Source organism: Zootoca vivipara, chromosome 5, assembly GCF_965207765.1.
Source record: "Zootoca vivipara chromosome 5, rZooViv2.hap1.1, whole genome shotgun sequence".
NCBI classification, from domain to species: Eukaryota; Metazoa; Chordata; class Lepidosauria; order Squamata; family Lacertidae; genus Zootoca; species Zootoca vivipara.
In genome coordinates, this window is record NC_142588.1 from 39,967,403 (window position 1) to 39,992,384 (window position 24,982).

A 24,982-nucleotide genomic window follows, 5' to 3' on the forward strand; every position below is an offset into this window, starting at 1 on the left:
TGGATGAGCCCCGAGTCTACAAGCTTTCTGGCTATAACATTCAGCCTAATTTTGCTGATTTCTCCTACTCGTCCACTTGCCTGATGCCTGTTATAGAGTTCCGTTTGTGACATTTTGGCCAGTCCTAATAAACATATTGCCTGACTGTATTATTGGAGGTCCCGCCCCCCTTTACGGACCAACATTACCTTTGCTTTCTATGTGCCATTTTGCATGGTCCAGACTGCCTTCTGAAGGAGTGTACAGTGTCTGAAGCTTGTCTTTACACATATGGCTGCATCCAATATTAGCCATCCTCAAAGCAGACCCACTGAGACCAGTGCACTTGTCAAACAAATCCATTGTTTCAGTGGGTCTATGCTGACGGAGCAGGACCCCACAGCCAGAGGACAGAGGTGGCCACCATGGCTGGAGCCACACATTGTTACTTATTTTGCTGCTGTCATCTTTTGTGTCATTTTGTAGTGCAGGCTTCAATCTTCTGGGTTCCACATGCCAGTAGCGAGTGGGGTCAGGGGCAAAAGTAGGTGGAGCAATTGATGTTAATATTTTCATTGTACAGTAGGCTAGTTTCTACAAAGCAGGGCTGGTGAGGGTGCTCCACTGGGTTTTTCCATCATCTGAACATCTTGTGGCAAGCCGGGGAAAGAACTTTCGCTGCTGTGGCACCCAGTACAACAGAAACCAATCTTAGTTGTGTTCTAGGTTGAAAGCCTATTTATTCTGCCATTTTTTTAAATAAATGGCTTTAAGTGGTTTATTTTAATATTGTATTTCATTGTAATATATATTTAATTGATATGTTTTCTGCTGTGGATTATTATTTTAGTTTATTGTTGTGTTAATGCTTCGTGTAGACTACCCTGGAATTATATAATGATGGGTGGTGTATAATTTTTTAAAAAATAAATGTATGTTTCAGACACAGATCTTGATGTTTTGCAGCTGAGATTCCTGCCATACATCACATTAACAGTGCAGAAAATAGGGCATTAAATCTAGTGAATGAAAAAGCTAACCTAAGTAAAGATTAGGGCATGTATAGAGAGGCACTTGTGTGTGTGTGTGTGCTGGCCAGTACCTTGGTCCTCAACCGTTTTTGCATGAACTATTTCTTTTCCAAGGGCGAGCAAGAAAAAAGATTACCTTCGACCTGCAGTCTAAACTAGTACAGCCCACTCTTATCACCTCATTCTGTTGCATGCGTAGACAGATTAGGCATTGATGCCTACTAGTAAGCCCCACTGACTTCTGCAACAGACTTAAATCCCAGATCATATCCATAGGATAAGGTTGCATGTGACTTGGAAACCAATTCTGGGGATTAAATGGAATTTACTTCTACTGTCCTTAGAATTGAGGTTCCAGCAGTTTATCCATCATCTAATTCCCACATGACACTTCATGTAAACATTTCGCTTTAAAAAGCTCATGAGTCTAAGTCCTGGAATACACAGGGGGTTAGCAGTGTGGGGTGGGGTGTGTTTATTTGCTTTGTAATATATGTGCCAGTTTCCTTCCACGCAGTGATTTTTATTTGTATTTTATTGTGCTAATAATAACTAATATACCCTTTTCACATCTGTCTTGTTCTTCCCTGCAATCAAAATGATGTTTAGATCTAAAAGTGGCAGGAGGCTCTTTCCTATTATGCTTACAGTGGTTTGTGATACTAAATTACCCATATATATGCAAATAAAAGCAAATTACCATATTGAAACAGAAAGAACCACCTTTTCAAAATGTGCATGGTAATAATCAAATTGCTGCATGCCATTACAATAACTAAATTTCAATCTTGTAAGTTAAATAATGTGCTTTTTATATCTAGTTATCTAACCGCCCATTTTGCCTGTAAGCTGCAAACAGTAAAAATGTTCCCTTTCTCCATTTCTCATGTTGTTGTTTCAGAGGATTTATATTCAGGCTTGGTGTTTTCTCACACATGCACACAAAAACCACATAAGTTGCAATTTGAAACACTACTGTGAACAAGAGGCTATTTGGATTGAGGCATTGATGTAGGTTATGACAGGGCAAGGTCATTCAATATTGGGCAATGCTGTAATTTGTATCATTACTTGCAGGGAAATTGTTAGAGGAGTGGCTGACAAGAACCCAGCCTCTAAAGTCTGACCCAGAGGGAACTGCTAAGAGAAGCAGATCAATCGCTTGCAGCAGCAATCTCATGCCCAGAAGAGACCGGTATGATTAATCCCCTCTTGGAGTCTGATTCACCGACCCTGGCTGCATACTAGACTTCTCTGCTCATAACCATCCTGTCATGCTTCGAGTCAAAGTGGTGAAGCAGTAATAAAAAGAAACAAAAAGCTGGACATTTCTCAGTCACATCACAGCATGGTTATGGGTTGACTAGAGTTTTTCTAAACCACATTAGGGCCAGTTCTTAAGATACAGGAGGATTGCTGCTCCCATATGGATATATTCCATGCTACTCCAAAACATTAGAACTACAAAACACCTGGGCGTATTCAGCAAAGTAGTGTCCTCTCCCCACTCTGCAACAGAGAAGGGCAACCCTGGTAGGGTTGCCAGACTCAATAGAGGACAGGACTTCTGTGCCTTTAATTGCCCTGCTCTCTTTTGAGTCTGGAAATCTTAAAGAGAAACCAGCAGACCCTTAGTTTAATTTCCAAGCAAAGGGTCTGCTGATTTCTGTTTAAGGTTTCCAGACTCAAAAGAGAGCAGGGCAATTAAAGGCACAGAAGTCCTGTCCTCTATTGAGTCTGGCAACCCTAAACACTGGCTTATAAAGCTATCCTAGTCATTGGCGTCTCCCATGTGATCTCACTATTTAAATATTGTAGGAATGAATATATGGAAATAGGAAGGACACTCCTTCTGGGTGGCAAAAATTAATGATTGTGAGTACTGAACCATGGATTGTAATTATTCAAAATGTACCTAAATACTAACCTGATCTCAATATAGATAGATAGGATGATGGCTCACAGCCTTTTCTGAAATAGTGGAATTTGGCCTGACCACATACCTGTGTGTTAAACCAGCCATCTGAGTAGTTTACTATAAGTAATGATTGCAATTCAGCTGTGAGGGATGAATGTGAAAAGATTATTACAAGCTGGGTGTCTGCTCAAGCTGACATGAAGAAAGAAATGTAACCAAGTGTTATTCTAGGCTTGCATTTGAATCACCCCAACAAATTTCTTTGCTTATCTATTGTTGTGTATGGAAGCCACTCTGAAGACAGACTTATAAATCAATGGTTGCAATTGGTTTCAGTAGTGCCTGGTTTCTAGTGTAATCCAATGGGTAAAAGCTCATAGTCTTACCTTTCTCTGTGCTGTAAGTGTCCCCATCCCTGTCTGGTCCCCAAAGTTGCTTTGTGTTTACATCACAATATTAGCCCCAGGGACTCCCATGCAGAGTTGGCAACATTGGGTGCATGCTGAGGCCCATTTGCAATCCGTGTGTCCAACTCCTGGCCCTGCTGCTTTTCCTTCTCACTGATGTTCGCTGTTCACTTGCCCTCTCCAAGCAAGCAGTGAGAGAAGCAAAGAGAAGGCTCTGCACAGTAATCTCAGCACACCTTGTCCCCTGTCTTGAATGGTACTGTTAAATGACACCAGAGGGAGAAGCAAAGGTATGTGCAAAGCAGCAGCAGTAAGGAAGAAGAGAATGTGTGCCCACTGAGGGAAGGAGACCCACTGGTAGCATCTTGCCTACCCCCCCCCAAGTTTGAATTGGCACTGTTCCCCTGCTGACAAGGGGATTCTCCATACGTAAAAAGGCTCTTAATAGTATATGTACTTCTAAGCTACCAGTATATTGTACTTCCCAACCACTGGTGTCCAAAGAGCTGGGAGCCAAAGAACAACATTATGTGCATTTTTGTTGGTAGTATTGTTTGATACAGTGCACATAATTATGGCTAACATAAGTTAGAGTTGGAGTGCCCACACTTTTCCCCCATGGACCACTTGAAATTTGTTGATGGTCTTGATGGACTACAATACCTGATGTAGCTATTTCAATGTGTTGTGCTGGATGCTGGATTTTTTTAAAAATTATATTTTTATGGACATACCACGGACCATGTGAATGAAGCTCACAGATCTTTGGTGATCCATGGACCAGTTTGGGAACCCCTGCATTGGAAGGAAGTCTGCATTCTAAAATATACCAAAGATGCTCCTCCCAAGTGGCTTCAGATAAATCAGAAATCTCCAACTCTTGTTGACAATTTGTGCCACAAAAATGTCCACCCTTCAGCTTGTACACAGTTTTTATTCATATGAAAACAATGATAGATGATGTTGTTTCTTTTTATGCACTTAAGACAACTCAAATTTATTATTCAGATTTTACATCTGCTTTTACGAATGTAATTATTACTGTTGAAAAGCTTAAATAGAAGTTTAGCATTTACCCCATACAATGATTAATATGTTTGCTTTGCTTTCAGAATGCAGCTAATCGAATGCCTTCATAACATCTTTATGCCAGCGTGCAGAAATTCTTACATCACTTCTCTGAGGAAATGGCCACAAGGTAAAAGTCACACAAATAATGTAACTCAGCAGATGACCTTTTCTTGTTGACAAAATCTACAATGTTTTGAGACTGCACAGCTAACCAGGTCTATTTTTGTACAGCAAAGGAATAAACGCAGAAACATAAAGAGGAAAATAGACTTGTTTCTGTTGTAGCACACCCATTAGTTGATAGTTGGCTTATCTCACTATATGATTCTGTAAATAGAGGTTAATCTATATAATGATTAGGGGAGGGATATGTCATGCACATTAGTCCAGTTTCACTGGCATCCATACTGCGATTAAAAACTTAACTTGTCCAAAATATAGTTCAAAACACTTTCTTGTAGAACCTGTATTGAGGAATGCCTGGTTTCCTGACACCCCTGCAAATTGAATTTGGCTTTCTGTTCATGCAACTTCCATTTATCCAAATACCCAGTGCTTTCTATGAATGAGATTGTACTAAAATGGTTTCATGTAAATGAGCATTGTGTCAGCAAAACTACAAAATAGCGCTTCTGTGTGCTAGAGATGAGTACATTCAGATTATTAAATTGATTTCTTCACAACAGGTTCCAAATGGTTCACAAAAAGACACAAGGCCCATATTTGTGTTAAGACATCTGTTAACAGGTGGAATGAAATAAAAAAACACTTTTTATATCAATGCAAAAATGTATGCTGTTATTTTTTAATTTTTTAAAGAAATGCCTTTGAACAATCACATTTGCTTCACTTGGCTTGTACCATTTTCAAATAAACACATGTTTACATTATGAACACACTGATACATTTGTCTCTATTGGCTCCATTCCTCATCTAAAATGCAGTACAAACAATTTTAAAGCACATCCAGTTTAACTTTATACATTCTTATTTGTAGGTATTTCCTCCAGCACTTGCTTATGACTTGGCTCTTTGATAGGAATTTTTCTTAATTCCTGAGCCAACCCCATTCCGAAAGGACCTCTTAATATAAGACTTCTCCAGAAAAGGCTTTAACAATGCTAGTTCTTCGGACCCATCCACCTTGGCTAGGCAGCTATTGAGCAGGAGGAGACAGTAATCAGAGTTCCCAGACAGCTGGCAATTCAAAGAAAAAGGATTATTGCTCTGAAGATTTTGGTTTTTTCCCTTAATAACAGATAAGGAAAAGCCATGTTATGGATTTATATGCTTGTGACAGGTGCACATATGTACGTTATACACACAAACTCATTTAGGCTTAAAAAGACATGGATCAATTTGTATTAGCTGTAGATTAAGGGTATAGAATGTCAGGTTTTCATAAGGTCCATGAATATGAAAGCACAGCTTACCTGGAAGAATTGTTAGTATTGTAGACATTGTGCTCAGAAGCAAGCCATTTTACTGTATCATTAATGATATTCTATTGTTCTGGCTTCCTTTTAAGATAGGGCTACTTTTCCTGTCGCTGATTTTTGTGTGTGTGACTAATCATCTAACTGTCCGTGCTGACAGAAAATAACAAAACCTTTATATAGTCAAAGCTTCAGAGTGCACAGCTGATGCTTTTTAATGAGGCTTTGAGGTATTATCTTTCCCCAACCTTGTCTTAAGGGCTCAGGGAGACACACAATAACCACCCTTTTGTCATGTAATCCTTACTTGCACCATTTGAACTCAGGTAGGCTGACAAATTGCAACTTATTGTGCCCTGTGAAATAGCTGACCAGGGCTTGGAACCTGGGTATTCTCCCTTTAAAGGCAGCCATATGCTTTCTCCACCACAGCTTTGAGATGCTATACTCCTTAACTGACCAGGCCCTCAGACATGCTTCAGCAATGAAAGCTAAGCTTCCATTCAAAAGTGGCACTGCTGAACTCACCATAGCCAGTGAATGGTGTCATGGTCAGGTGAGGCTGGTAAGTGGCCCTTCCAAGCCATGAGACCAGTGGATAGGGCGTGACCTGGTAGACTGCTGGCCCGAGGCCTGAGTCCTTGCCCTATCACATAGTTCCCGCAAGCTGGCCCCTCCTCAAAACCAGCATGTGGATAAAGGAAACAGTGGCTCTCATGGCAAGGTAGGACATGGGAGATTTGTGGCAATGCAGCTACCAGCGACAGGTACTGATGGGAGATTCAATGAGACAGAAAGCAGCACAGCTCGGCAAAGTGCCAAGCTGTTTGTGGAAGGAAATTTAAATATTCTGACCAGCAGACCTTGCCATTTTCTGTCTCGCCACCATTTAAATTTGCTACGATGTCCCAGAGCAACACTGTGTTGCAGGCAATGTTGGAAATTTAAGTGGATTCTAGGTTCAGTCACCAAGTGCTACCCCAAGGACAGGACTGGTAAAATCATCTAAAGGAGGTACCGGTAGGCTGGCATCATTAGTGGGCTGAGGCAGTGGGCTCCTGCAGCTGGCCAAGGATGCTGAGTGCCTAAGCCCGGCCTGATGACTTCATTTTACCTGAGAAGCATGAGCCGCCTGCACCTCCAGGCTAGGGCTGGACTAGGTAGATCTAGTTCTGGCATAGCTGCCAAGTTTTCCCTTTTCTCGCGAGGAAGCCTATTCAGCATAAGGGAATTTCCCTTTAAAAAAGGGAGAACTTGGCAGCTATGAGTTCTGGACTCATGGGTTAAAAATTAAGCTGTACCGCCAATGGGGTCCTGGGATCCCCCCAATCCTGGAGGTTTCTAATCATAGAGCTAAAAATCTCAAGGGATTCTGGCCAAACCATCTGTGGGCTTTCCTCGCTTTCCAGAAATACCCAACACTTACAACATGCTTAATGCAAAAGCTCTTGAATTTCCAGAGGTGTAATAATAACCACAGAGGGTTTGGAATATTTTATAATATATTTTAAAGGCAAATAGACAATGAATATGGTGTGTGTGTGTGTGTGTGTGTGTGTGTGTGTGTGTGTGTGTATAATGAAACAATGAATGCATTTAATGATTCATATTCTCGCAATGAGATCCATTAAGAATGCTATTAAAAATGGATGACCACTAATCAATATCCTGGCCAAAGAAAAACCCCAACAACAAACCTCATAATTATTGCACAGAAACAGAAGCTTATTGATATTTAATTGAAATTTAATACAAGGGGCAGACTAATAGGTCCCACTTTATAGGCAATGCATTTTATTAATTAAAAGGTGATTACATAATTGTAATAGGAAACTACTTTTAGTTTACAGCTCTATAAATATAAGCACAGACAATCCTAACTACTACCTGTTGAAGGTGGAAGATTAGGATATGCCAGACGTTGTAGGAATAAGTTCACTGGGCACTGAAATGAACACTCCCAAGTTAGGTGGAGTTACGAACCTGGGCCATTTGTCCATCCTGCCCAGTGTTTGCTGCTATACTGACTGGCGATGACACTGCACAGTTTCAAGGCCAAACTAGTTGAGATTAAATGTGTATTTGCATTGATGCCAATGGGACATTTCCTCCTTATGCAAATAGCATCTTCAGAGGATGTAGTTTCCTCAGGATTGGAGCTGGGGAGGAAATGGTTACATTCATTCCCCATGCCTTCTGAGATGCTGATAATGATCAGATCCCTGCTCCACTGATGCTATTTGCATAGATAGATAGATAGATAGATAGATAGTCCATTTTAAATGCACATTTAACATCATGTCCTCCTGGAGATGCTAGGACTTGAACCTGGGATCTTTTGCAAGCAAAGTATGTGCTGGACCACTAAGGTATGGTGGGTCTTTCTTCCTCCTAAGCCATCTTTCAGAGGCATGCCATAACTTGGGAGGAGAAGGTACTGGAAGCAGCACTGTAATGCTATGGTAAAGTCTAGCGGAGGAAGCTTCAGTCAGATTACATACAACCCAGTGTAAAAGGAGTGACCAAATTCCCTCAGGTGGTGGTTTCCTGACAATATTACACATAGCTAGAAGAAGAAAAGTGGAGAATGAAGAATTCTACAAGATATTTTTACAGCTGTGGGATATACAGAAACACAGGACTTAATTACTGTAATAAAACTACAGTCTAATTGAGTATTACAAAGCATCGATGATCATCCTGGACAATATATCTGCTTTTTCAGTGGTAATTTCTTTTGATTCACAGAAAATTAATTTATCTCACTTGTCATTTGGCTTTGGTCCAAAAAAACTTAGGAGCAGCAGGATCTTTCAGCGCACGGTGTGTTTGGAGATAAACTGCGTCTCGTACGAGAGGATTGGGCACAAGGGGACCCTCTGGTGCTAATGAATGCAGTTGCTCATGGTCTTACTCTACAGCTGGCTGTGATGCTGTTCCCTCCTACCCGGTAGGTATTGCAAATCCACACAATCTGTTTCATTCCATGAATTCACTTATGGATCTTGAGGATGCCAGTGACTACAACAAAAGGAAGCCCTTTTGATTGTGTCACATGCTGCAGATGTTCCTCATGACTGACACCTACATTGTGGGTCTCCTGGAAACCCTTTGGGGAAGAGAGCACTGTCAGATTATGGGAAGGGAAATAAGTCACTACCTGGGGTAGCCAAGCATAATTCGGAGGGGAAAGTGGGTCTGGTGCTCTCTCCCAGGACAAGGCAATGCCTCCTAGGAAGGAAGGAGTTCCATCCACCTAGACGTAGTGCCCGCTTGCAGGCTAGACATTCCCACTGGAATAGAGATTCACACCACACCTTGGCTTAAAAGTTTGTCACTGATTCTGGACCCGTGAATCAAAGCCCTTTCTTCTAGACTGGGCTGTTCCCCTTTGCCTTGTGGGATGGATTTGCCCTTTTCCTGTTGCCAAGTCTGTAGCATTCTCCTGCTTTAATAAAAATATCTCCCTTACATACAAGTCAGAGCATCTGCTGCCATGTTTTGGGATGGGAGCAAGGACAGTGTATCCCACCCCACCCCACCTCTAGTCATGCTTTAAAAAATACATGGCAAGTTGCAATTATGTTGAAATCAGTTTTGTACCACTTTAACAGCCATGACTTTCCCCAAAGAATCCTGGGAACTGTAGTTTGTTAAGGATGCTGAGAGTTGGTAGGAAAGCCCTCACAGAGCTACAGTTGCCAGCTCTGTTAACAAACTACACTTCCCAGGACTCTTTGCTGGAAGTTGTCATACGTGTTAAATTAGTGTAGGAAAGGTTTTAGCAGTATGGTGTGGATGTGACCATAGTATGGAAGGAGATGCTCACGTGCATCTCCTTCAAAAGCAATGTGACTAGAAGGTATCAACACCTTTACTTGAAATTGAGCCTCATTGGGGCCCTGGCAAAACTACATATGGTGTGGTGCAGTCTGTGTGCCTGGATCTACTAATGTCTTCATCCTTTTCCAAAAGCAGATGCTTATGGGGCAGTTTTGATTGGAGTAAAGACCCAAATTGCTTTGCCAGCCTAATTCACCAATACAACTCATTTCCCAGAGCTGCTGTTCACCATAGGTCCAATCCAACTGCATTTATGTTTTTTTCTGTTCAGCTAATAGCAGCTGAGTGGTGGTGATTTATACTAGAAAGTCGGCACCAGCAAAAAGGCTCTCAGTTGTAGGGAGATGGATACAATGGCTTGTATCCAACCATTCCCTTCATCTTGACAGACAAGAGCCTTTTCTGAAGGATTTCTTCTATCCGTCTAAGACTTTCATTCCAGGGTAGGGAACCTTTTAATGCAGTCGATTTAGTATGGGAACCCCAATTCAGATCCCTTCACAACCCCAGGAAAGTCTCTTGCTGTTCCTTCAGAGAGTTGTGGAGAATATAAAATATAAATGGCATGACACAGCGTGCAATATTAAATACACCTTTTCCCCAAAGCCATAAATAATCCCAGTGAAGCTTTTGAGCATGAATTCCCAGAATTAACCAAGTGCTGAAATATCATCTTTAGTTTCCTATAGGAATGTTGTGGTGTTTTAATGAGATATTTTTTTAAGGCCCAGGTGTGGAATAACCAAAAAATAAAAAATAAAAATGTTTTTATTATTACAAATAATGGTGCAGCTGCCCATGTGTATGGAAGTGATTTTCCCACCCTCCAACAATACGTTGTCTAACACTGAGGGTGTACTGTTAGTTTTAAATGTACATATAACACATTTAAAGCACATTCAAAGCACACACACACACACACACGCGCCAAGAATCGTTAAATGTTAAGGGTGTAGTATGTTAAAGGTCTGGGCATTGTAGTTCTGTGTGAGGTAAACTAGTTCCCAGGAATCATGAGCTTTGCATTATTATTCAAATATCTGCTAAATGAGTTTTGTACCTGTGCACCTTAAGCTTTGAGAAATAATTGGTTTAGCACTCTCTCTTCTTAACCAAGTAGAGTCTTTCCGCTGTTAGATACAGCCTTAACTTTCAGAAAAATATTAGTACTGTGCTCATTTGTTAAAATGTGATTCCCCACCCCACCTAAACATTAAAACCGTTCTGCTGTCTTCAAATCTATAACAGGTCTCCATCATAGAATCACTGTTTTAAGTTAATAAAGATATAAGTAGTGCAATCCAATACAGGTCCTACAGACACTGATCTGGGGAAAAGTCCCATGGAATCCAAGGAGACTTACTACTTAATAAATAAATATATGTCAGATTGCACTGCTAGATCGATATATTGGAGAAAAGTGATGGGGGGGGGAGAGAAGAAGCCATACTAAATCATGTTTATAGCATCAAACACATTAATTCTCAGTTTCACGCTTCAATCACTGGAACAGCATCCCTCACATAAAGTGACTAAAGTCTGGATTCATGGAAATCAATAAGTGGAAGGTTGTTACAGCTTTTGTAGATGCACAAAAATGCTTAATAGAACAAGTCCTATGTAATGCCATAGCTAGACTTCCATAAAGGGCATTTGACAGAATTAAGTTGAGTATGTTTAATAATGTTGGTGCTTAAAGGAGTTTAATATGATATTTTAAAAATTAATTACATAGTATATTTCTAGCTAAGTAAGGTTTATTGCTTACCGTAGAAGGGACAAGAGGGTAACACCTCCACATCTGCATTGCCGAGATCCAGAGAATTAATAGAACATTTAGCCTGAGGAGACTGGATAAAAAACACCCAAAATGGAAAAACCACCACGTATTAGTTTAACACCCGTCCAGAAGATAAATGGTACTTTATACACGATGCTATAATTTTCCCCAAACATATATCTGATATATTTACCTGATCATTTCTTCTATTCTATTTTATGAAACTTTCAGCTGCAAGAAGAAATCCACAGCTGTATAAGCACTCCCCTTTTCTTACTCCTAAACAACCATTTTATACCAAAGGTTCAGGAGCAAAAATGTCACCAAATCGCATTTAAGTCTGACTAATTGGTCACCGGTTGGCCTTTATTCTTGTTAAATGGGAGTGGGGAGATGCAATAAGGTATCTTCATTCCCACCATGGAGATACCAAGTGACTAAACTGACAACGTTGCCATTAAAAGCATGGCATTTTAACGAGGCCTTTAAAATCATTCACACCTGGCCTTTGTCTCTGTGGCACAAATTGTCCAATGACTACACTGTTTTATATAGGTGTACACTGTATGCTAAATTAGCTCTACCTGCTGTATACAAGGCTTGGGAGAAAGGGGGGGGGGAGAATCCCCATACCAATTTATTTTGCCTGAAGCAAGAATATTTTAAAGAATTTTTATTCCAAGGTTGATTTGTATCTTTAAATTTGTACAGTGGTACCTTGGGTTACAGACACTTCAGGTTATAGATGCTTCAGGTTACAGACTCCACTAACCCAGAAATAGTACCTCAGGTTGAGAATTTTGCTTCAGGATGAGAACAGAAATTGCATGATGGCGGCGCAGCAGCAGCGGGAGGTCCCATTAGCTAAAGTGGTACCTCAGGTTAAGAACAGTTTCAGGTTAAGAATGGACCTCCAGAACGAATTAAGTTCTTAACCTGAGGTACCACTGTATATGATATTTGCACAGCACTTTGCCTACTTCCCTAGCGCACAATTCTTAATAGGAATGGGACTAAATCTGGTCAGATCTTAGATGGTCATCTTAGCAGGTGTGTCATGGACCAATCTGAGGTAATCCTACAGTAATGGCACTCTCACAGATGTGGATGGAAGCATGTAGCTCAGTGACAGAGCACCCACCCTACATGCAAAAGATTCCAGGTCATAGCTGCCAAGTACCCTGTTTTCCCTGGGAAACCCCCGTATTTTCTTACCGTTTCCTGCAGGTGTCCCGAATGGCAAAATACCCCGTATTCCCCCGGATTACGGAGCTCCTGCCGGCGGCCATGTTCTTCTGGTGCCGCGCCGGCACCAGAAGTCGCTTCTACACACTTCCGAACATGCGTAGAAGTGACTTCCGATGCCACTGTGCCCATTTCCAAAATGTCCGCAGTGCCAGAAGTTGCTTCTATGCACTTCTGGACAAGTGTAGAAATGACTTCTGGCACTGCAGACATTTTGGAAATGGGCACAGCGGCATCGGAAGTCGCTTTTACGCATGTCTGGAAGTGTGTAGAAGCGACTTCTGGTGCCGCGGCACTGCTGATCCCAGATTTTTCAATCCAGAACTTGGCACCTATGTTCCAGGTTCATCCCAGGGGGGTCTCCCCACCTTGCCATGTGTGTGCATACACACACCAACCCTATTCCTTTCTTCACCCTGGCCTGGCCACAGAAGATGCTGACAGGCTGCAGAGTCAAATGGGTCAAGGGAGGGAGAGGCATTTGGATGCTTGGCTTCATTGGCACAGAATTTGCTTCCGGGTTCAGCGCCAGCGCCGATCGGCGGGGTTTCGTCTCGTCTCCGAGACGGCCCGTCCCTGCTAGGAGTGGGGAGGGCAGCGAGAGCGACGCTGCGCCCCTTAGAACCTCGGGAAGGGCGTCCCGGGGGCAAATTTGCTCGGCACAGCCCCAATCCGGACTCCCCAACCCTTCGGCTAGCTCTAATAAGAGCTCCGGAGCGAGGAGGGTAGAAGTCGCGGGGGCCATTTTGAGCGGCAACGTTATTCTAGCAGGGAGAAGCTTCAAGCCGAAGGCGGAGAGCGCTGGATTCTTCCGAAAATAAAACGATTGGAAACAAGACTGTAAGTAACCTCACGATTTGGATTATAAAACAATTTGGATCTGGGAGAGAGGGGAGAAAAGAGGAAGCCACCCCCCCCCACGGCAATAAAAGAGACAGTAAATAGAAACCCGAAGCCGTAAACAGAAGATTTGCAATTCAAAAGGATCCCTCAAAGGCATCAAAGAGAATCTCCCCTTTGATGCAGGGTGAAAGGGGAGAGAGATTGTGGTTGTGAGTGCCCTGCAGCAAGAGGTAAAGACTAAGAAAAACCTTTCTTTTCCTCGGGAGCCGGCAGCCCAGACAACCCAGTGAGTTGATCAGGATTTATAAGTCAATTTTTATTTCACTTTGTATTTCTGGACTTTGTGGAATTTCTTTTTTGGTTTAAATGTTTGTGAAATGTGAGTTCGAACTTTATTGTTAATAAGACTTGAAGAATGCAGCCAGTTTGTTAAAATGGAGTCGAGAAAATAAACTGTGATCATATTCCACCCCACGTGACAAGTTTTGACCTTGGCAGGATTGAACTATGTCAACAAAAAAGTGTTCCCCTGAGTTCCAGCGGTCTGTTTTGACCTTAATGTGGGAAACAAGAATAGAACTATGTCAAGAGGAGACACGACGGCAAGAGTTACAGCAACAATTTCAGATGGTGATGGCAGAATATGATTTTTTAGAAGATGAAGCTTTTGACACTGAAAAAGATGAATGTGAGAATGACAATGATGGTGACTGTGATTTGGAAGGAAAAGATGAAGATGAGGACTGTGATGATTCAACACAAAATGAAGCACACCACGAAAAAAATGATGACTTTACTCTACAAAAAGTTGGATGGAGTGCCCTGCCTTTGAGGGGGGCACGATTGGTATTACTGGAACTCCAGAACGCCCACAGGGAAGAAGGAAAAAATATGCAGAGAAGAGAAGAAATTCAGGGGTCCTGTATGGTGGCCTGGATGGCAAAAGACTGTAAACAGGGGGTGGGGTGAAGGGAAAGTGATGTTGTGATTATAAGGATGGATTAACAGGTTTATAACTGGTCTGCTGATTATGGAATTTGCTGGATTGGGGGGGTGGAGCCGGTAATCGGGGATGTAAGGTTAAATTGAGAATAGTTATAGTTTTAAAAGTGAATGGATTTTGGAAAAATGTGAAAATATGGAGGCTTATAGAGGGAGTAAAAATTAGGCACGGGAAGATAAAATGGGAGTTTGATTTTTCAGTGATTTGAATATTAGATGAAAATGTTAACATTTGACTTATAAGTTGTATAAGATACAAAGGTGTATTTTTATAAAGTAAGAAACTGTTGCAGATGATAAAAAAGGGATGAAAACCGGGGAAGGGGGGGGAGGGGAAGCCCACAAAATATGGTTTTACAATTATGAATGTAAGAAAAAAAATTCTGTTTTGTATTGTTTTTTTCTCTTTTTTTGCCCTTTCTTTTTTCTCTTTTTTCCTATTTCTATTTTTCTCTTTTTTTGGTATGACAATAGATGGTTGGATGGATGGCCTCCTGCGTACTGCCCTGGTTTGCTGGAGCTCCCTGGTGGCAGGGGGGGGCTTTGGGGTCAGGGGAGGGGGAGGAGGACAGAAATCCAAGCATAAAATGGACCATCTCTGACTGTTCACATACATGGGATACTTCTGTGGCAGGGGAGGACCCATGTGGGTGGGTAGGAAGGAGGTGGAAAAGGTGTTTATGTATGTACCGTTTGTTTTTTTTTGTATTCTGTAAAATTAATAAAAAGTATGTTTTTTTAAAAAAAAGAATTTGCTGTTACGCACATAGTCACATAAAGGACACAGACCCCTTGGAAAGAAGGGATTGATTCACCAAAGGTTAAATGATCTGCCATGTTCCTACTATAAAGCTCTGCACTCGCTTCTGCTAATCACGAGCATTCAGCCATCTCTTGGTTAGAACGAAGCTTCTCCTTCTGTTTCTCAAATTGTCTTTCTCTGTTGTTTCTGTATCTTGCTGGGATTTCCATTATCACAGAGTGAGAATCATAACTGCAACTTGCCAGTGGTGGCTCATTTTCCTTTTTGCACCTTGTGATGGCCCGAAGCCAAACAAATTGACCGACAAATTCCAGAAAAGTAGTAAGCAAGCTTGTATTTATGCCAGTTTGGCACAGTGAAAGCCAATGCAATATTTATACTGAGATACCCAGCAATTCCAACCAAATGTTGGAAGACAAATGTCACTGTGTGGTGAGATGACCCACATCAGTTTGATTGTTTTTTAGTAGAGCAAAGGCTATATGTGCTCTGGCTATGGAGAAATTCAGAAGAAAGCCAAACAGACAAGCTCTTGTTCATGACTAGAAACTCTACAGACTTGGGGTAGCTTATTATGTGGGTAACCCAATTGCAGGGAAGAAGCTAATGGGGCTTCTTCTCACACAGCTGTATCACTTCACTGATAAATAAAGAAACTTTGTGGAGTAGGACAAAAGTGCAGTCCACCTGTTCACTCTATACTGTACTAGAAGTGGGTAACCTTCAGCCTATGGCAGCCAGCAGGGGTTCTCAATTGGACCATGGGGCCATTTTCCCCAAATTATGCCCACCTGCCCCACCCCGACATCACAGGTGTTGCAAGGTGTGGGCCACATTACTAGAAAGGGGAAATCAGGATTGTCCTGATTGTTCCTTGGCAAGTGAGCCTTGCATTTGGTGCCAAATTCAACCCCTGCAGGGGTCAGTGGCATTATGGTGTTCCCAGTAAGCGTCCCCCAAGTGCAGCCAACAGGGCAGTCTCGAGCAGGTCGCGCGCCCTGGTGCTGAGGGGCGGAGATCGCTCCGGCGCCCACGCCCTCACAGGGTGCAGCATGGTTTCCGTGCGGCACCCAGCCTACCAGCCCGGCACCCTGGCACACCGCGGGGTCTACCTAGAGCCGGCCCTGGCAGCCAATCTCTATTGCAAGCAATGATTGCACCCAGCACTAGTCAGCAGATTGGGACTGATCGTAGTGCCCACACCTGCCCTACTCACTCCTGCCCTGCATATGCCATATTTAAAGGGCTATTTACAAACCAGACTCCAGGTGATCCTTCAATGACTAAGTTGCAGATAGACATTTCAATGAGTACTGAAGTTGTTGGAAAGCAAATGTCAAGAACACCGTTCTTTAATATCAAAATAAACCCTAGTGGGTTTTTTCCTTTTATAAGTGGGGCTGCACTTTGATGTGCTCCTGTTTTGATTTCCTGCCAGCCATGCACTTCTCAGGGAGTACAGCATTCCATTTGCCCTCTCCCTAGTTTTCTTCCTTTGCAATATTTAGGAATCTGAGCTCACTGGGCATGCTCCATCATGTCTCCTCCACACCTACACCACTGTGTTTTCCACCAGCAAATATATTTTGTACCTCTGAAAAAGTTAACCCAGTCCTGCTGATAAAGATAGGTAATGGAGAGTGAGTTTGCTATTATTAGTATATATCAGGAATGGGGAACTTACGACCAATCAGATGTTGCTGTACTCCAACTCATCGCACCCCTCACCATTAGCCATGTTGACTGCAGCTGATGGGACTCAGAGTCGCAGAACATCTGGACTCTTCACCCCCTAAAATACTGAGCAGCCTTTCTCCCAAACAGGTGCTTTCCAGCCAGCTTGGACTACAACTCCCATCAGCTGCAACTGGATGCTGATACAGAATACAGTGCTGGAGCAATGGAGGATTTCACAACATGTAGCTAAGGTCACTTTCTATTACCTCTTTCCTTTGCTTTTAAACTAGCTGTTGGATTCAGAGTGCTAGCTAGGTGTTAATTTTGTGACCAGCAATTAAAAACAGATATCTTTAGGAGACAATTAGCTTAAACCATTTCAGTGGAACGTCTTCTAGCTTTTACTAGCTGATGGGTTAAGAATGTCTCCTCGATAATGTTTCAAGCACCATCTGTTTATTTGTCCATGAATAAGGTCTAATAAAATAAGTAAAGCTTAAATGGTTGCACAGAATGGGTAGGGAGGAAGCAACAACATGTATTTTAAAAGATGAGAGTAAATTGCTTTAGAGGAAATGTAAGGAATAAAAGAAACATTGACAAAGCCTCTTTTTTTTTAGTGTGACTATTAGAACTTTAGAAAATACAGGTGTCGCAGTAATAGATTGCCCTCGAGAATTCACTGCTGATAATGTTAAAACAACAACAAAAATCCCCCTCCATCCATAGTTCTAAGGTTTGTACTTGAGTGTCTTGGGTCATTACGTTTTAAGAGCTCTACACACTGTTCATAGCCGCGGAAGCTTTTTGTTCCCATGTTTTGATATTTTTTCATTGCAGGAATGAAAAGAACTAGGATCTAGAGTGACTTTCATTGGGAATGCAAACATAAGTCAACAACAGGTTCTGCCCCTGTGAGAGAATAACAATAAGAGATGAAACAGAGTCAGATACCGTACAGAAATGGGGGGGGGGGGCAGGAACAGGTAATGTGATGGACTATTTAATAACATAAATATGGATCAGGCCATTGGCCCATCTAGTCCAGTATCCTGTTCTCACAGTGGCCAAACACTACCTATGGGAAACCTGCAAGTGGAACATAAGTGCAACAACACTTCCCTTCCTCCAACTTTCTTCTCTTTAAAAACATCAAACCACAATAAACAAAGCAGAAAAAGGTGGTCTTGCTGATGCACCAAACTTAAGTCAAGGCACGACCCACTTGTGGAAGATCAGTGTAGTAGCAGGTGCACACAGAAAGCATTGTTGGCTGAAGTGTGCACTGCTCTGAAATCTGACATGGGGAAGGGTGATGCATAAGTGCTTAAAATACATAAAGAAGTGGCTGGGAGCCATGACAAAGAATGCTTGAAATGGCCAATTGTGCTACAGTTAGCTCAAGGATGGGAAAACCTTTTGAGACTGAAGGCCACATGGCCATATTTCTTTCTTGACAACCTTCAAGAGGGCCAAACGTCAGTGGTGGGTGGCACCAGAGGAACAGTAGGCAGGTTCACACACACACACACACACACACACACACACACACACACCTCTTTATCCTCTATTCAGACAAGCGAGAGGCATTATTAGCGTCCAAGGACACTTCTCAGCCAGGCAAAACATTCATTGCACATAGAAGGGTGTGGAATGGGAAGAGTTCTGCAGGCCACAGACAGGACCCCGGAAGGCCACATTCAGACCCTGGGACTGAGGATCCCCACCCCTTTGTTCATCTATTAAGACAGAATAGTGTGGCAAATGAAAGTGTGGAGAGAAGAAAAGGAGGAACTTGTCATGTGGTCACCTGCTTGTTCAGACCAAGGTACTAACTCAGTGTTGCAAGCTGGAGCCAATTGGATAAGTGTTTGTGCATGACCTATCAAGAACAGTTTCTGAATACCGTGGCTGCAGTGCCAGCAGATTTTTGACAGCTGGCCAGCACTGAGCTGTGTCAGGAGGATTGTGCTATCTGTTTCATAAATCTACAGGCCCTTGCTCAGGACTTTTGGAGGACATGGATCATGGGATGCAAGGGATTCACAGATGCCTTTGGAAATGGGGAAAGGAAGCCACGGTGAAGGGCACACAACGAGTCTGTGACGTTTTCCTGCTGTTTGATCCCTCAAGTCCTTGCTAGAGCCGAGTTCATGAAGAGGATATCAACCTTAATTTGCATGAAAATGGGGCTCAGTAAACGCAGATACAATTAAAACCAAGGTTAAACTTTATTAAAGAAGGCTCAAACCTATACAACTTTTCACTGTACCAGAACCATCCAGTTAATCCGCTTATCTTTTAGGGCTGAACGTAGTGTACCTGCCGAGGCTTCAAATGACAGGATTTTCTCTCTGAATAAGGCTTGATTTGCTGAATATGTAAATAGTCAAATATTCTCCTGACAGTTTGCATGACTGAAGTTACTTGTCAATGCTTGTAAGAAGCACAGTATTAAAAACGCATATATTCAATTGCATATATTATTTTTTTTTTCTCGGGACTGTTCAAGTTGATAAGACTCTTGCAGTTCAATCCTGTGCATGCTTACTCAGAAGTAAGCCTAACTAAATTGGGTGGGCTGTACTTCCAGGTAAAAGAGCACAGGATTAAAACTGCTGCTGTAATGTAGAACCACTTTCCTTAGGTTGTGTGAAAATTAGACATTTAAACTACAGTTCCCACGATTCTCGGTGTGTGTGTGTGCGTGTGTGCACGCTTTACATGTATGGTGTATACACAGTTTCATGGTGTGAAATTCAAAAAATAAAATAAAATCTGATAATAGCCAAGGACAAGAGAAAATTCATTTCTGCCCTACCACTGCAGTTGTTAATACAATATCTATTACAACAGTAATAGCCTATTTATTATGAATCATCCCCAGTGAGTACAGTTTATCCCATTTTAGTTTGTCAATGATTAAAAAACCCAATTGGTTGAAAGCAACGCCACCAGCAGGATAAGCTTCCTAAACATCAGAAAAGGTCTGCCTAAGCAAATAGGTTTTCAACAGACGTTTGAAGCACCCAAAGCACAGAGCTTCCCAAACCTATTCTAGTTAGGCATTACAGAGGGTTGGTGCTATAAGTGGAAAGGCCCATTCTTGTGTGGTTTACAAACAGCAATCCACTGGCTATGGTATGGCCAGCAGTCCCTCATCTGAGGAACACGAAGATCAGCAGTTCCACTTTGCTGATTGCAGTCTCTGGGAGCTTGTGATGAAGAGCTTGTGCCCAGGACTTGTAAACAGGGGCATGGGAGGCTAAGAACAGTGAGCTTGCATCTTTTGGATGAAGGTGGGTTGCTTGTCTGAGCTGTTTGGAGGCTTGATTGTGCATTTGTTTGTGGGTGTGGCCATGCGCTCTGCTAGCACCAGGTTGTGGGAGGATGATCTCAACATGTATCGGTGGCGTTCAGTCTCCCCATGGTGTCTTTTAAAACTAGCCCTTTGGGAGTTTTATAATATCTAAGGTATAAATATATCCTCTTGCACAGGAGGTGGCAAGACAGTGGTGTTGCCTATAGTCAGACATTTCAACAATTTGCAGCAAAATAATAATAATGTTGCATTGTCAACAATTGACAGCAAAGACAGAACATCTTGCTCCTAAATTATAACCAGGCAAGTAGTACACCTCATGACATGACTGTTTTTAACCAAAGTATCTGCTCTGAGAATGACAGAAATATAAATTACTTGTCCAGGTACATTTTGTGGCTCCAGCCTTAAGAAGGTGCAAAAATAGTGTTTAATGTGTCTCAGTCATAGTTCTCTATTTATAAAACGTAATTCCTAATATGTAAGTATATTTTTCCTTCCATCTCCTCCTTCCCCATCCCATTATACTTTAAATATTCAGGAAGAGCGTGGGAAGAAGACGTGTACGTTCCTTTGCATAATTCTCACAATACGAGTCGTCTGCCTTTGCTCTGTCTCTGGGCAGAAACTGCTAATTATGTCCATTGCACTGAGTTTGGGACCCAATCCTTGACTGACATGAACATTAAGTGATGCATCTTCTGCATCTTCTGATCCTTTTTGCAAAAAGAGACAATTTCCTCAGGGACTTTGGTGGAAGCAACCAAACCTGTATTCATAACATCTGGCACACAACAGATGGCACACAACAGAATAATCTATTTTCTTAAAATAAAATAAAATAAAAATCTTAACCACAACCAAGCATCTCAACCCCCAAAATGCTACCAGTATTTTCAACATTCCAACCGACAAGGAAAATTTCTAACTGATTTGAACACCACGGAAGCAAAATACGATCTGGGGTTTGGGTGCATTTTTATTATTTGTTTATTTTTGGAATTCCAAAAATGCAGGTACACTTTTATCTGATATAATAAAGTAAAATTTTAATATGGAAGACAACACAGGCAGCAAGATGAACACAACAAATCTGAGAGCTACAGAGGAAAACGATTAGCATATCTGCTTGGTTCTCCTCCCCTCCCCTCCCCACCGCCCGCGTGTCAATATAAATTAGACTTGCTGAAGCTTCTCATATAGATTACTAAGGGAACTGCCACCTTGGAAGGAGATATCAGCCTCCAGTTGAAGACACCTGTCAATGCTGAAACTTAATTTAGGGTCAGGCGGGAATAGATGTCCCATCGGTCATCTGTGAAATGATGGCAAACAGTTTTGAATGGAACAGCAAAGATGAGTACCCATACAATGACAAGAAAATTCGGCATAGCACAACCATGAAAATCAATATTTCAAGCTGTAGCAGAAAAAAACTGTCATACTGGCAGAAGGAAGCAAAATGAGATCCCAGTACAGCCGAATCTATAGGCTAGTTAAGCCAAAATGCCGGGGTTGAAGCCAATCCTGTCCCTACTGAAGGCATGGGTGCTAAATCAACTTAAATCCAAGTACTTCAGCTAAACCAGATTGAACTACAACGAAAAAAGCAATAAAAAGCATCTATTAAAACTGTGCTGGGGAAGGCCTAAATAACAACTTGGGTAAATATGTTCAAAGTAAAGCTTATTATGAAAGCAACCATTGCTACATGCTGGATTACATCCTGATCCCATCTGTTCCAAGGCAAATGTTGAGTAACTCCTTGGCTCCAGACAGACTTTTACTGAAAATGAAAGTCTCAACCCAGTGGGAAATTAGTCTAGCATCAGTAACACTGCCCCCTGGAGGAGGGTGGGGTTACCTAGGGGGTGTTAAGAGGCAAGCAGGTAAAGGGGGGCACTGGAGGTGTAAATGAAGACTTTGAAAAGCACTGGTTCATCAACTTTGTTGAATCAATTAAACTATATAGTCTTAACTGGATTTTGAATAAATGTGCAATCAATGGTTACTGTTTTGAATTTTATTGTGTTATTATCTTCCTTGGTGGCTTGTGCAAACTGCTATTCTGAAGGTTGTTTTGTTGCAGAGTAAGGAAGGAGGAGTGAGGATGAGTTATGAAATCAAGGGGGGGGTGTAGTCCAAAAAAGTTCAGGAACCTCTGCTCTATTTTATTGCACCCCCCCCCAAAAAAACACCTTTGAGCCGTGCAAGATTCCAGAGGTTCCAGGTGTTTACACAGGGTTCTGGAAATAAGGCACAGCGGAGACTATGATGTCTTTATAATATATGGTTTATTTGCACATATATATATCATATACTGGTATGTTTGATTTCTGCTTGAATCCGAGGCTGTGGATATGGGACAAGCAAGGCCCTCTTGGGTGTTAATGCTGTGAATCCCTCCATTGTGGGCTCAGGTTGCATATATGTGTAAATAAACCATATATCGGGGTCAGCAAACTTTTTCAGACCTTGTCCCGCAGACCTTGTGGGAGGCCGGACTAAATTTGGGGGGGGGGATTTGAACAAATTCCTATGCCCCACAAATAACCCAGAGATGCATTTTAAATAAAAGGACACATTCTACTCATGTAAAAACACCAGGCAGACCCCACAAATAACCCAGAGATGCATTTTAAATAAATAAAAAGACACATTCTACTCATGTAAAAACATGCTGATTCCCAAACCATCCGCGGGCCGGATTTAAAAGGTGATTGGGCCGCCTCCGGCCCCCGGGCTTTAGTTTGGGCGCCCCTTCCATATATCATAAAGACAGCACAGTCTCTGCTGTTCCTAATTCCAAAGTAAACACAAACCCTGGGTAAACACCTGAAATCCATGGAATCTCACACTGCTTGGGGTTTGGGGGTGGTGTTCAACAATATGTTTCTCAGGCTATTGCATGGGTAGGCAAACTAAGGCCTGGGGGCCGGATCCAGCCCAATCACCTTCTAAATCCAGCCCACGGATGGTCCAAGAATCAGCGTGCTTTTACATGAGTAGAATGTGTGCTTTTATTTAAAATGCAACACTGGGTTATTTGTGCGGCATAGGAATTTGTTCATCCCCCCCCCCCCTCAAAATATAGTCTGGCCCCTCACAAGGTCTGAGGGACAGTGGACCGGCCCCCTGCTGAAAAAGTTTGTTGACCTGATCCCTGGGCTATTGGCTTCAGCACAACTACATCCTGCTTTTTCACTCAGTAGACTGGCCTGTGTGGTTGTGGATTTGGCTGTCTGTCTGAGCTGCAAATGCCACTTCTGCCCATTTCCTTAGCTTCAGGTCTTCTGTAGCTAATATGGACCTGCCCCTGCCCCCTGCAAGGGCTCACATACTGCTGAAACACTTGATTAATGTGTCCCTTTGTCTCTTCGAAGGCAAAATGAAATAGTTTGGCAGATTCTCCGATTTGTGAAGGAGGGTGATAAAGAAATGGAAAAGCTCCCTCGTGTCTTGAGAATGTCAACAGCAGCATCCCTTTCAGTCTGCATGGATCCTTTCAGCCTCTCACTTAACACAGCAGGCCAACTTCTAGCCAACACTGCAGCTTAGAGACCCCCTACCCAAGTCAGCGCAAAAGCACCTGGAGCTATTTCCCCCCAAAGAGATGGAAAGGGTGCAGCAAGCATGAAATGCCTCTGAGGAGTTTCAAGTGGCCACTTAATATCAAGGAAAGTTTCCCGGCGAGCAGAGGGAAGGCATTTAAAATATATATTTCTGCTGAAAATGTGGAAATCAAATCCTTCATCAGCCTTGGCACACGGATTTCAAGCGGGAGAGGGAACACCAAAAAAGTGGTGCGTGAGGAAGGAGAGAGTGAAAGCAGGTAACACAAAGCCTACACATTTCCAGTCATCACTTATCAGATGCTACCCTTTGTTAAATTGATGAGTGACAGCCAGGAGCTTTACTACAGCTAGAAATGTCAGCGCCAGATCATTATTTGATGACTATCATTGCTAGCATAAAGGTCCTTGTGTAGAATAAAGCTAATGTTGCTGTCGTACAATTCAGTGCCCAGCCTGACATGCCTTTTGTCTGAATATAAGCCACAGAGCCTCATCCAATGAAAAGGCTCAGCCAAGAATATCATATACCAAGGGATGTTAAGATTTTTCCTTTCTCCTTTACACTTGTCAAAGGTGATGGAATGCTATCTTGTTGTATGATGTGTACATCTTTCAGCAAATAATGACTATGAGAGAGAGCAGCAGCTCAGTGGAATTTCCCAGGTTCAGTGGCTGGCAGAATTAACCCCTTAAGATGCAAACTGAATGATCCTTGCTGCTGCTGCAGCAGCAACACTTCTAACACTTCCCCTGCCTAAATTAGACTGCTGAAAAGGAAATGAGTTAACCAGGACTAGGCTTCAGTCTGAAATGATTGTCAGCTCAGAAATAGTAGTAGTAGTAGTAGTAGTAGTAGTAGTAGTTTATTTCTACCATGGCCACCTGGATGGTTTTCCCCAGCCACTCTGGGCAGCTTTCAACAGAATAATAATAACAGAAGCAGAATAAAACTTCAAACATTAAAAACTTCCCTAAACAGGGCTGCTTTCAGATGTCTTCTAAAAGTCAGATAGTTGTTTATTTCCTTGACATCTGATGGGAGTGCATTCCACAGGGCGGGTGCCACTACCGAGAAGGCCCTCTGCCTGGT

General features: G+C 42.3%; 1 protein-coding gene and 1 long non-coding RNA gene across 2 annotated transcripts; one reads left to right on the forward strand and one right to left on the reverse strand.

Moving 5' to 3' along the window:
* Positions 1-5,423: 5,423 nt before the first annotated feature.
* On the reverse strand, positions 5,424-11,492 carry NPS (neuropeptide S). Its single transcript, XM_035138535.3, has 2 exons — positions 11,454-11,492; positions 5,424-5,603 (listed from the first exon to the last, which is right to left on the reverse strand). The coding sequence occupies exons 1-2, from the start codon at positions 11,490-11,492 to the stop codon at positions 5,424-5,426; spliced, it is 219 nt and encodes a 72-aa protein (XP_034994426.3).
* LOC148685652 (uncharacterized) lies at positions 8,636-24,245 on the forward strand. Its single transcript, XR_015950063.1, has 3 exons — positions 8,636-8,792; positions 17,143-17,246; positions 23,701-24,245. It is a non-coding gene; the product is annotated as an uncharacterized LOC148685652 (long non-coding RNA).
* The last annotated feature ends 737 nt before the right edge of the window (positions 24,246-24,982 follow it).

Bases quoted from the DNA above. Each gene is read 5' to 3' on its own strand.
- NPS (XM_035138535.3), bottom strand. From the start codon at position 11,492: ATGCAGATGTGGAGGTGTTACCCTCTTGTCCCTTCTACG. The intron at 5,604-11,453 runs GTAAGCAATAAA...TTGAATTGCCAG, and splicing joins ACCCTCTTGTCCCTTCTACG to CTGTCTGGGAACTCTGATTA.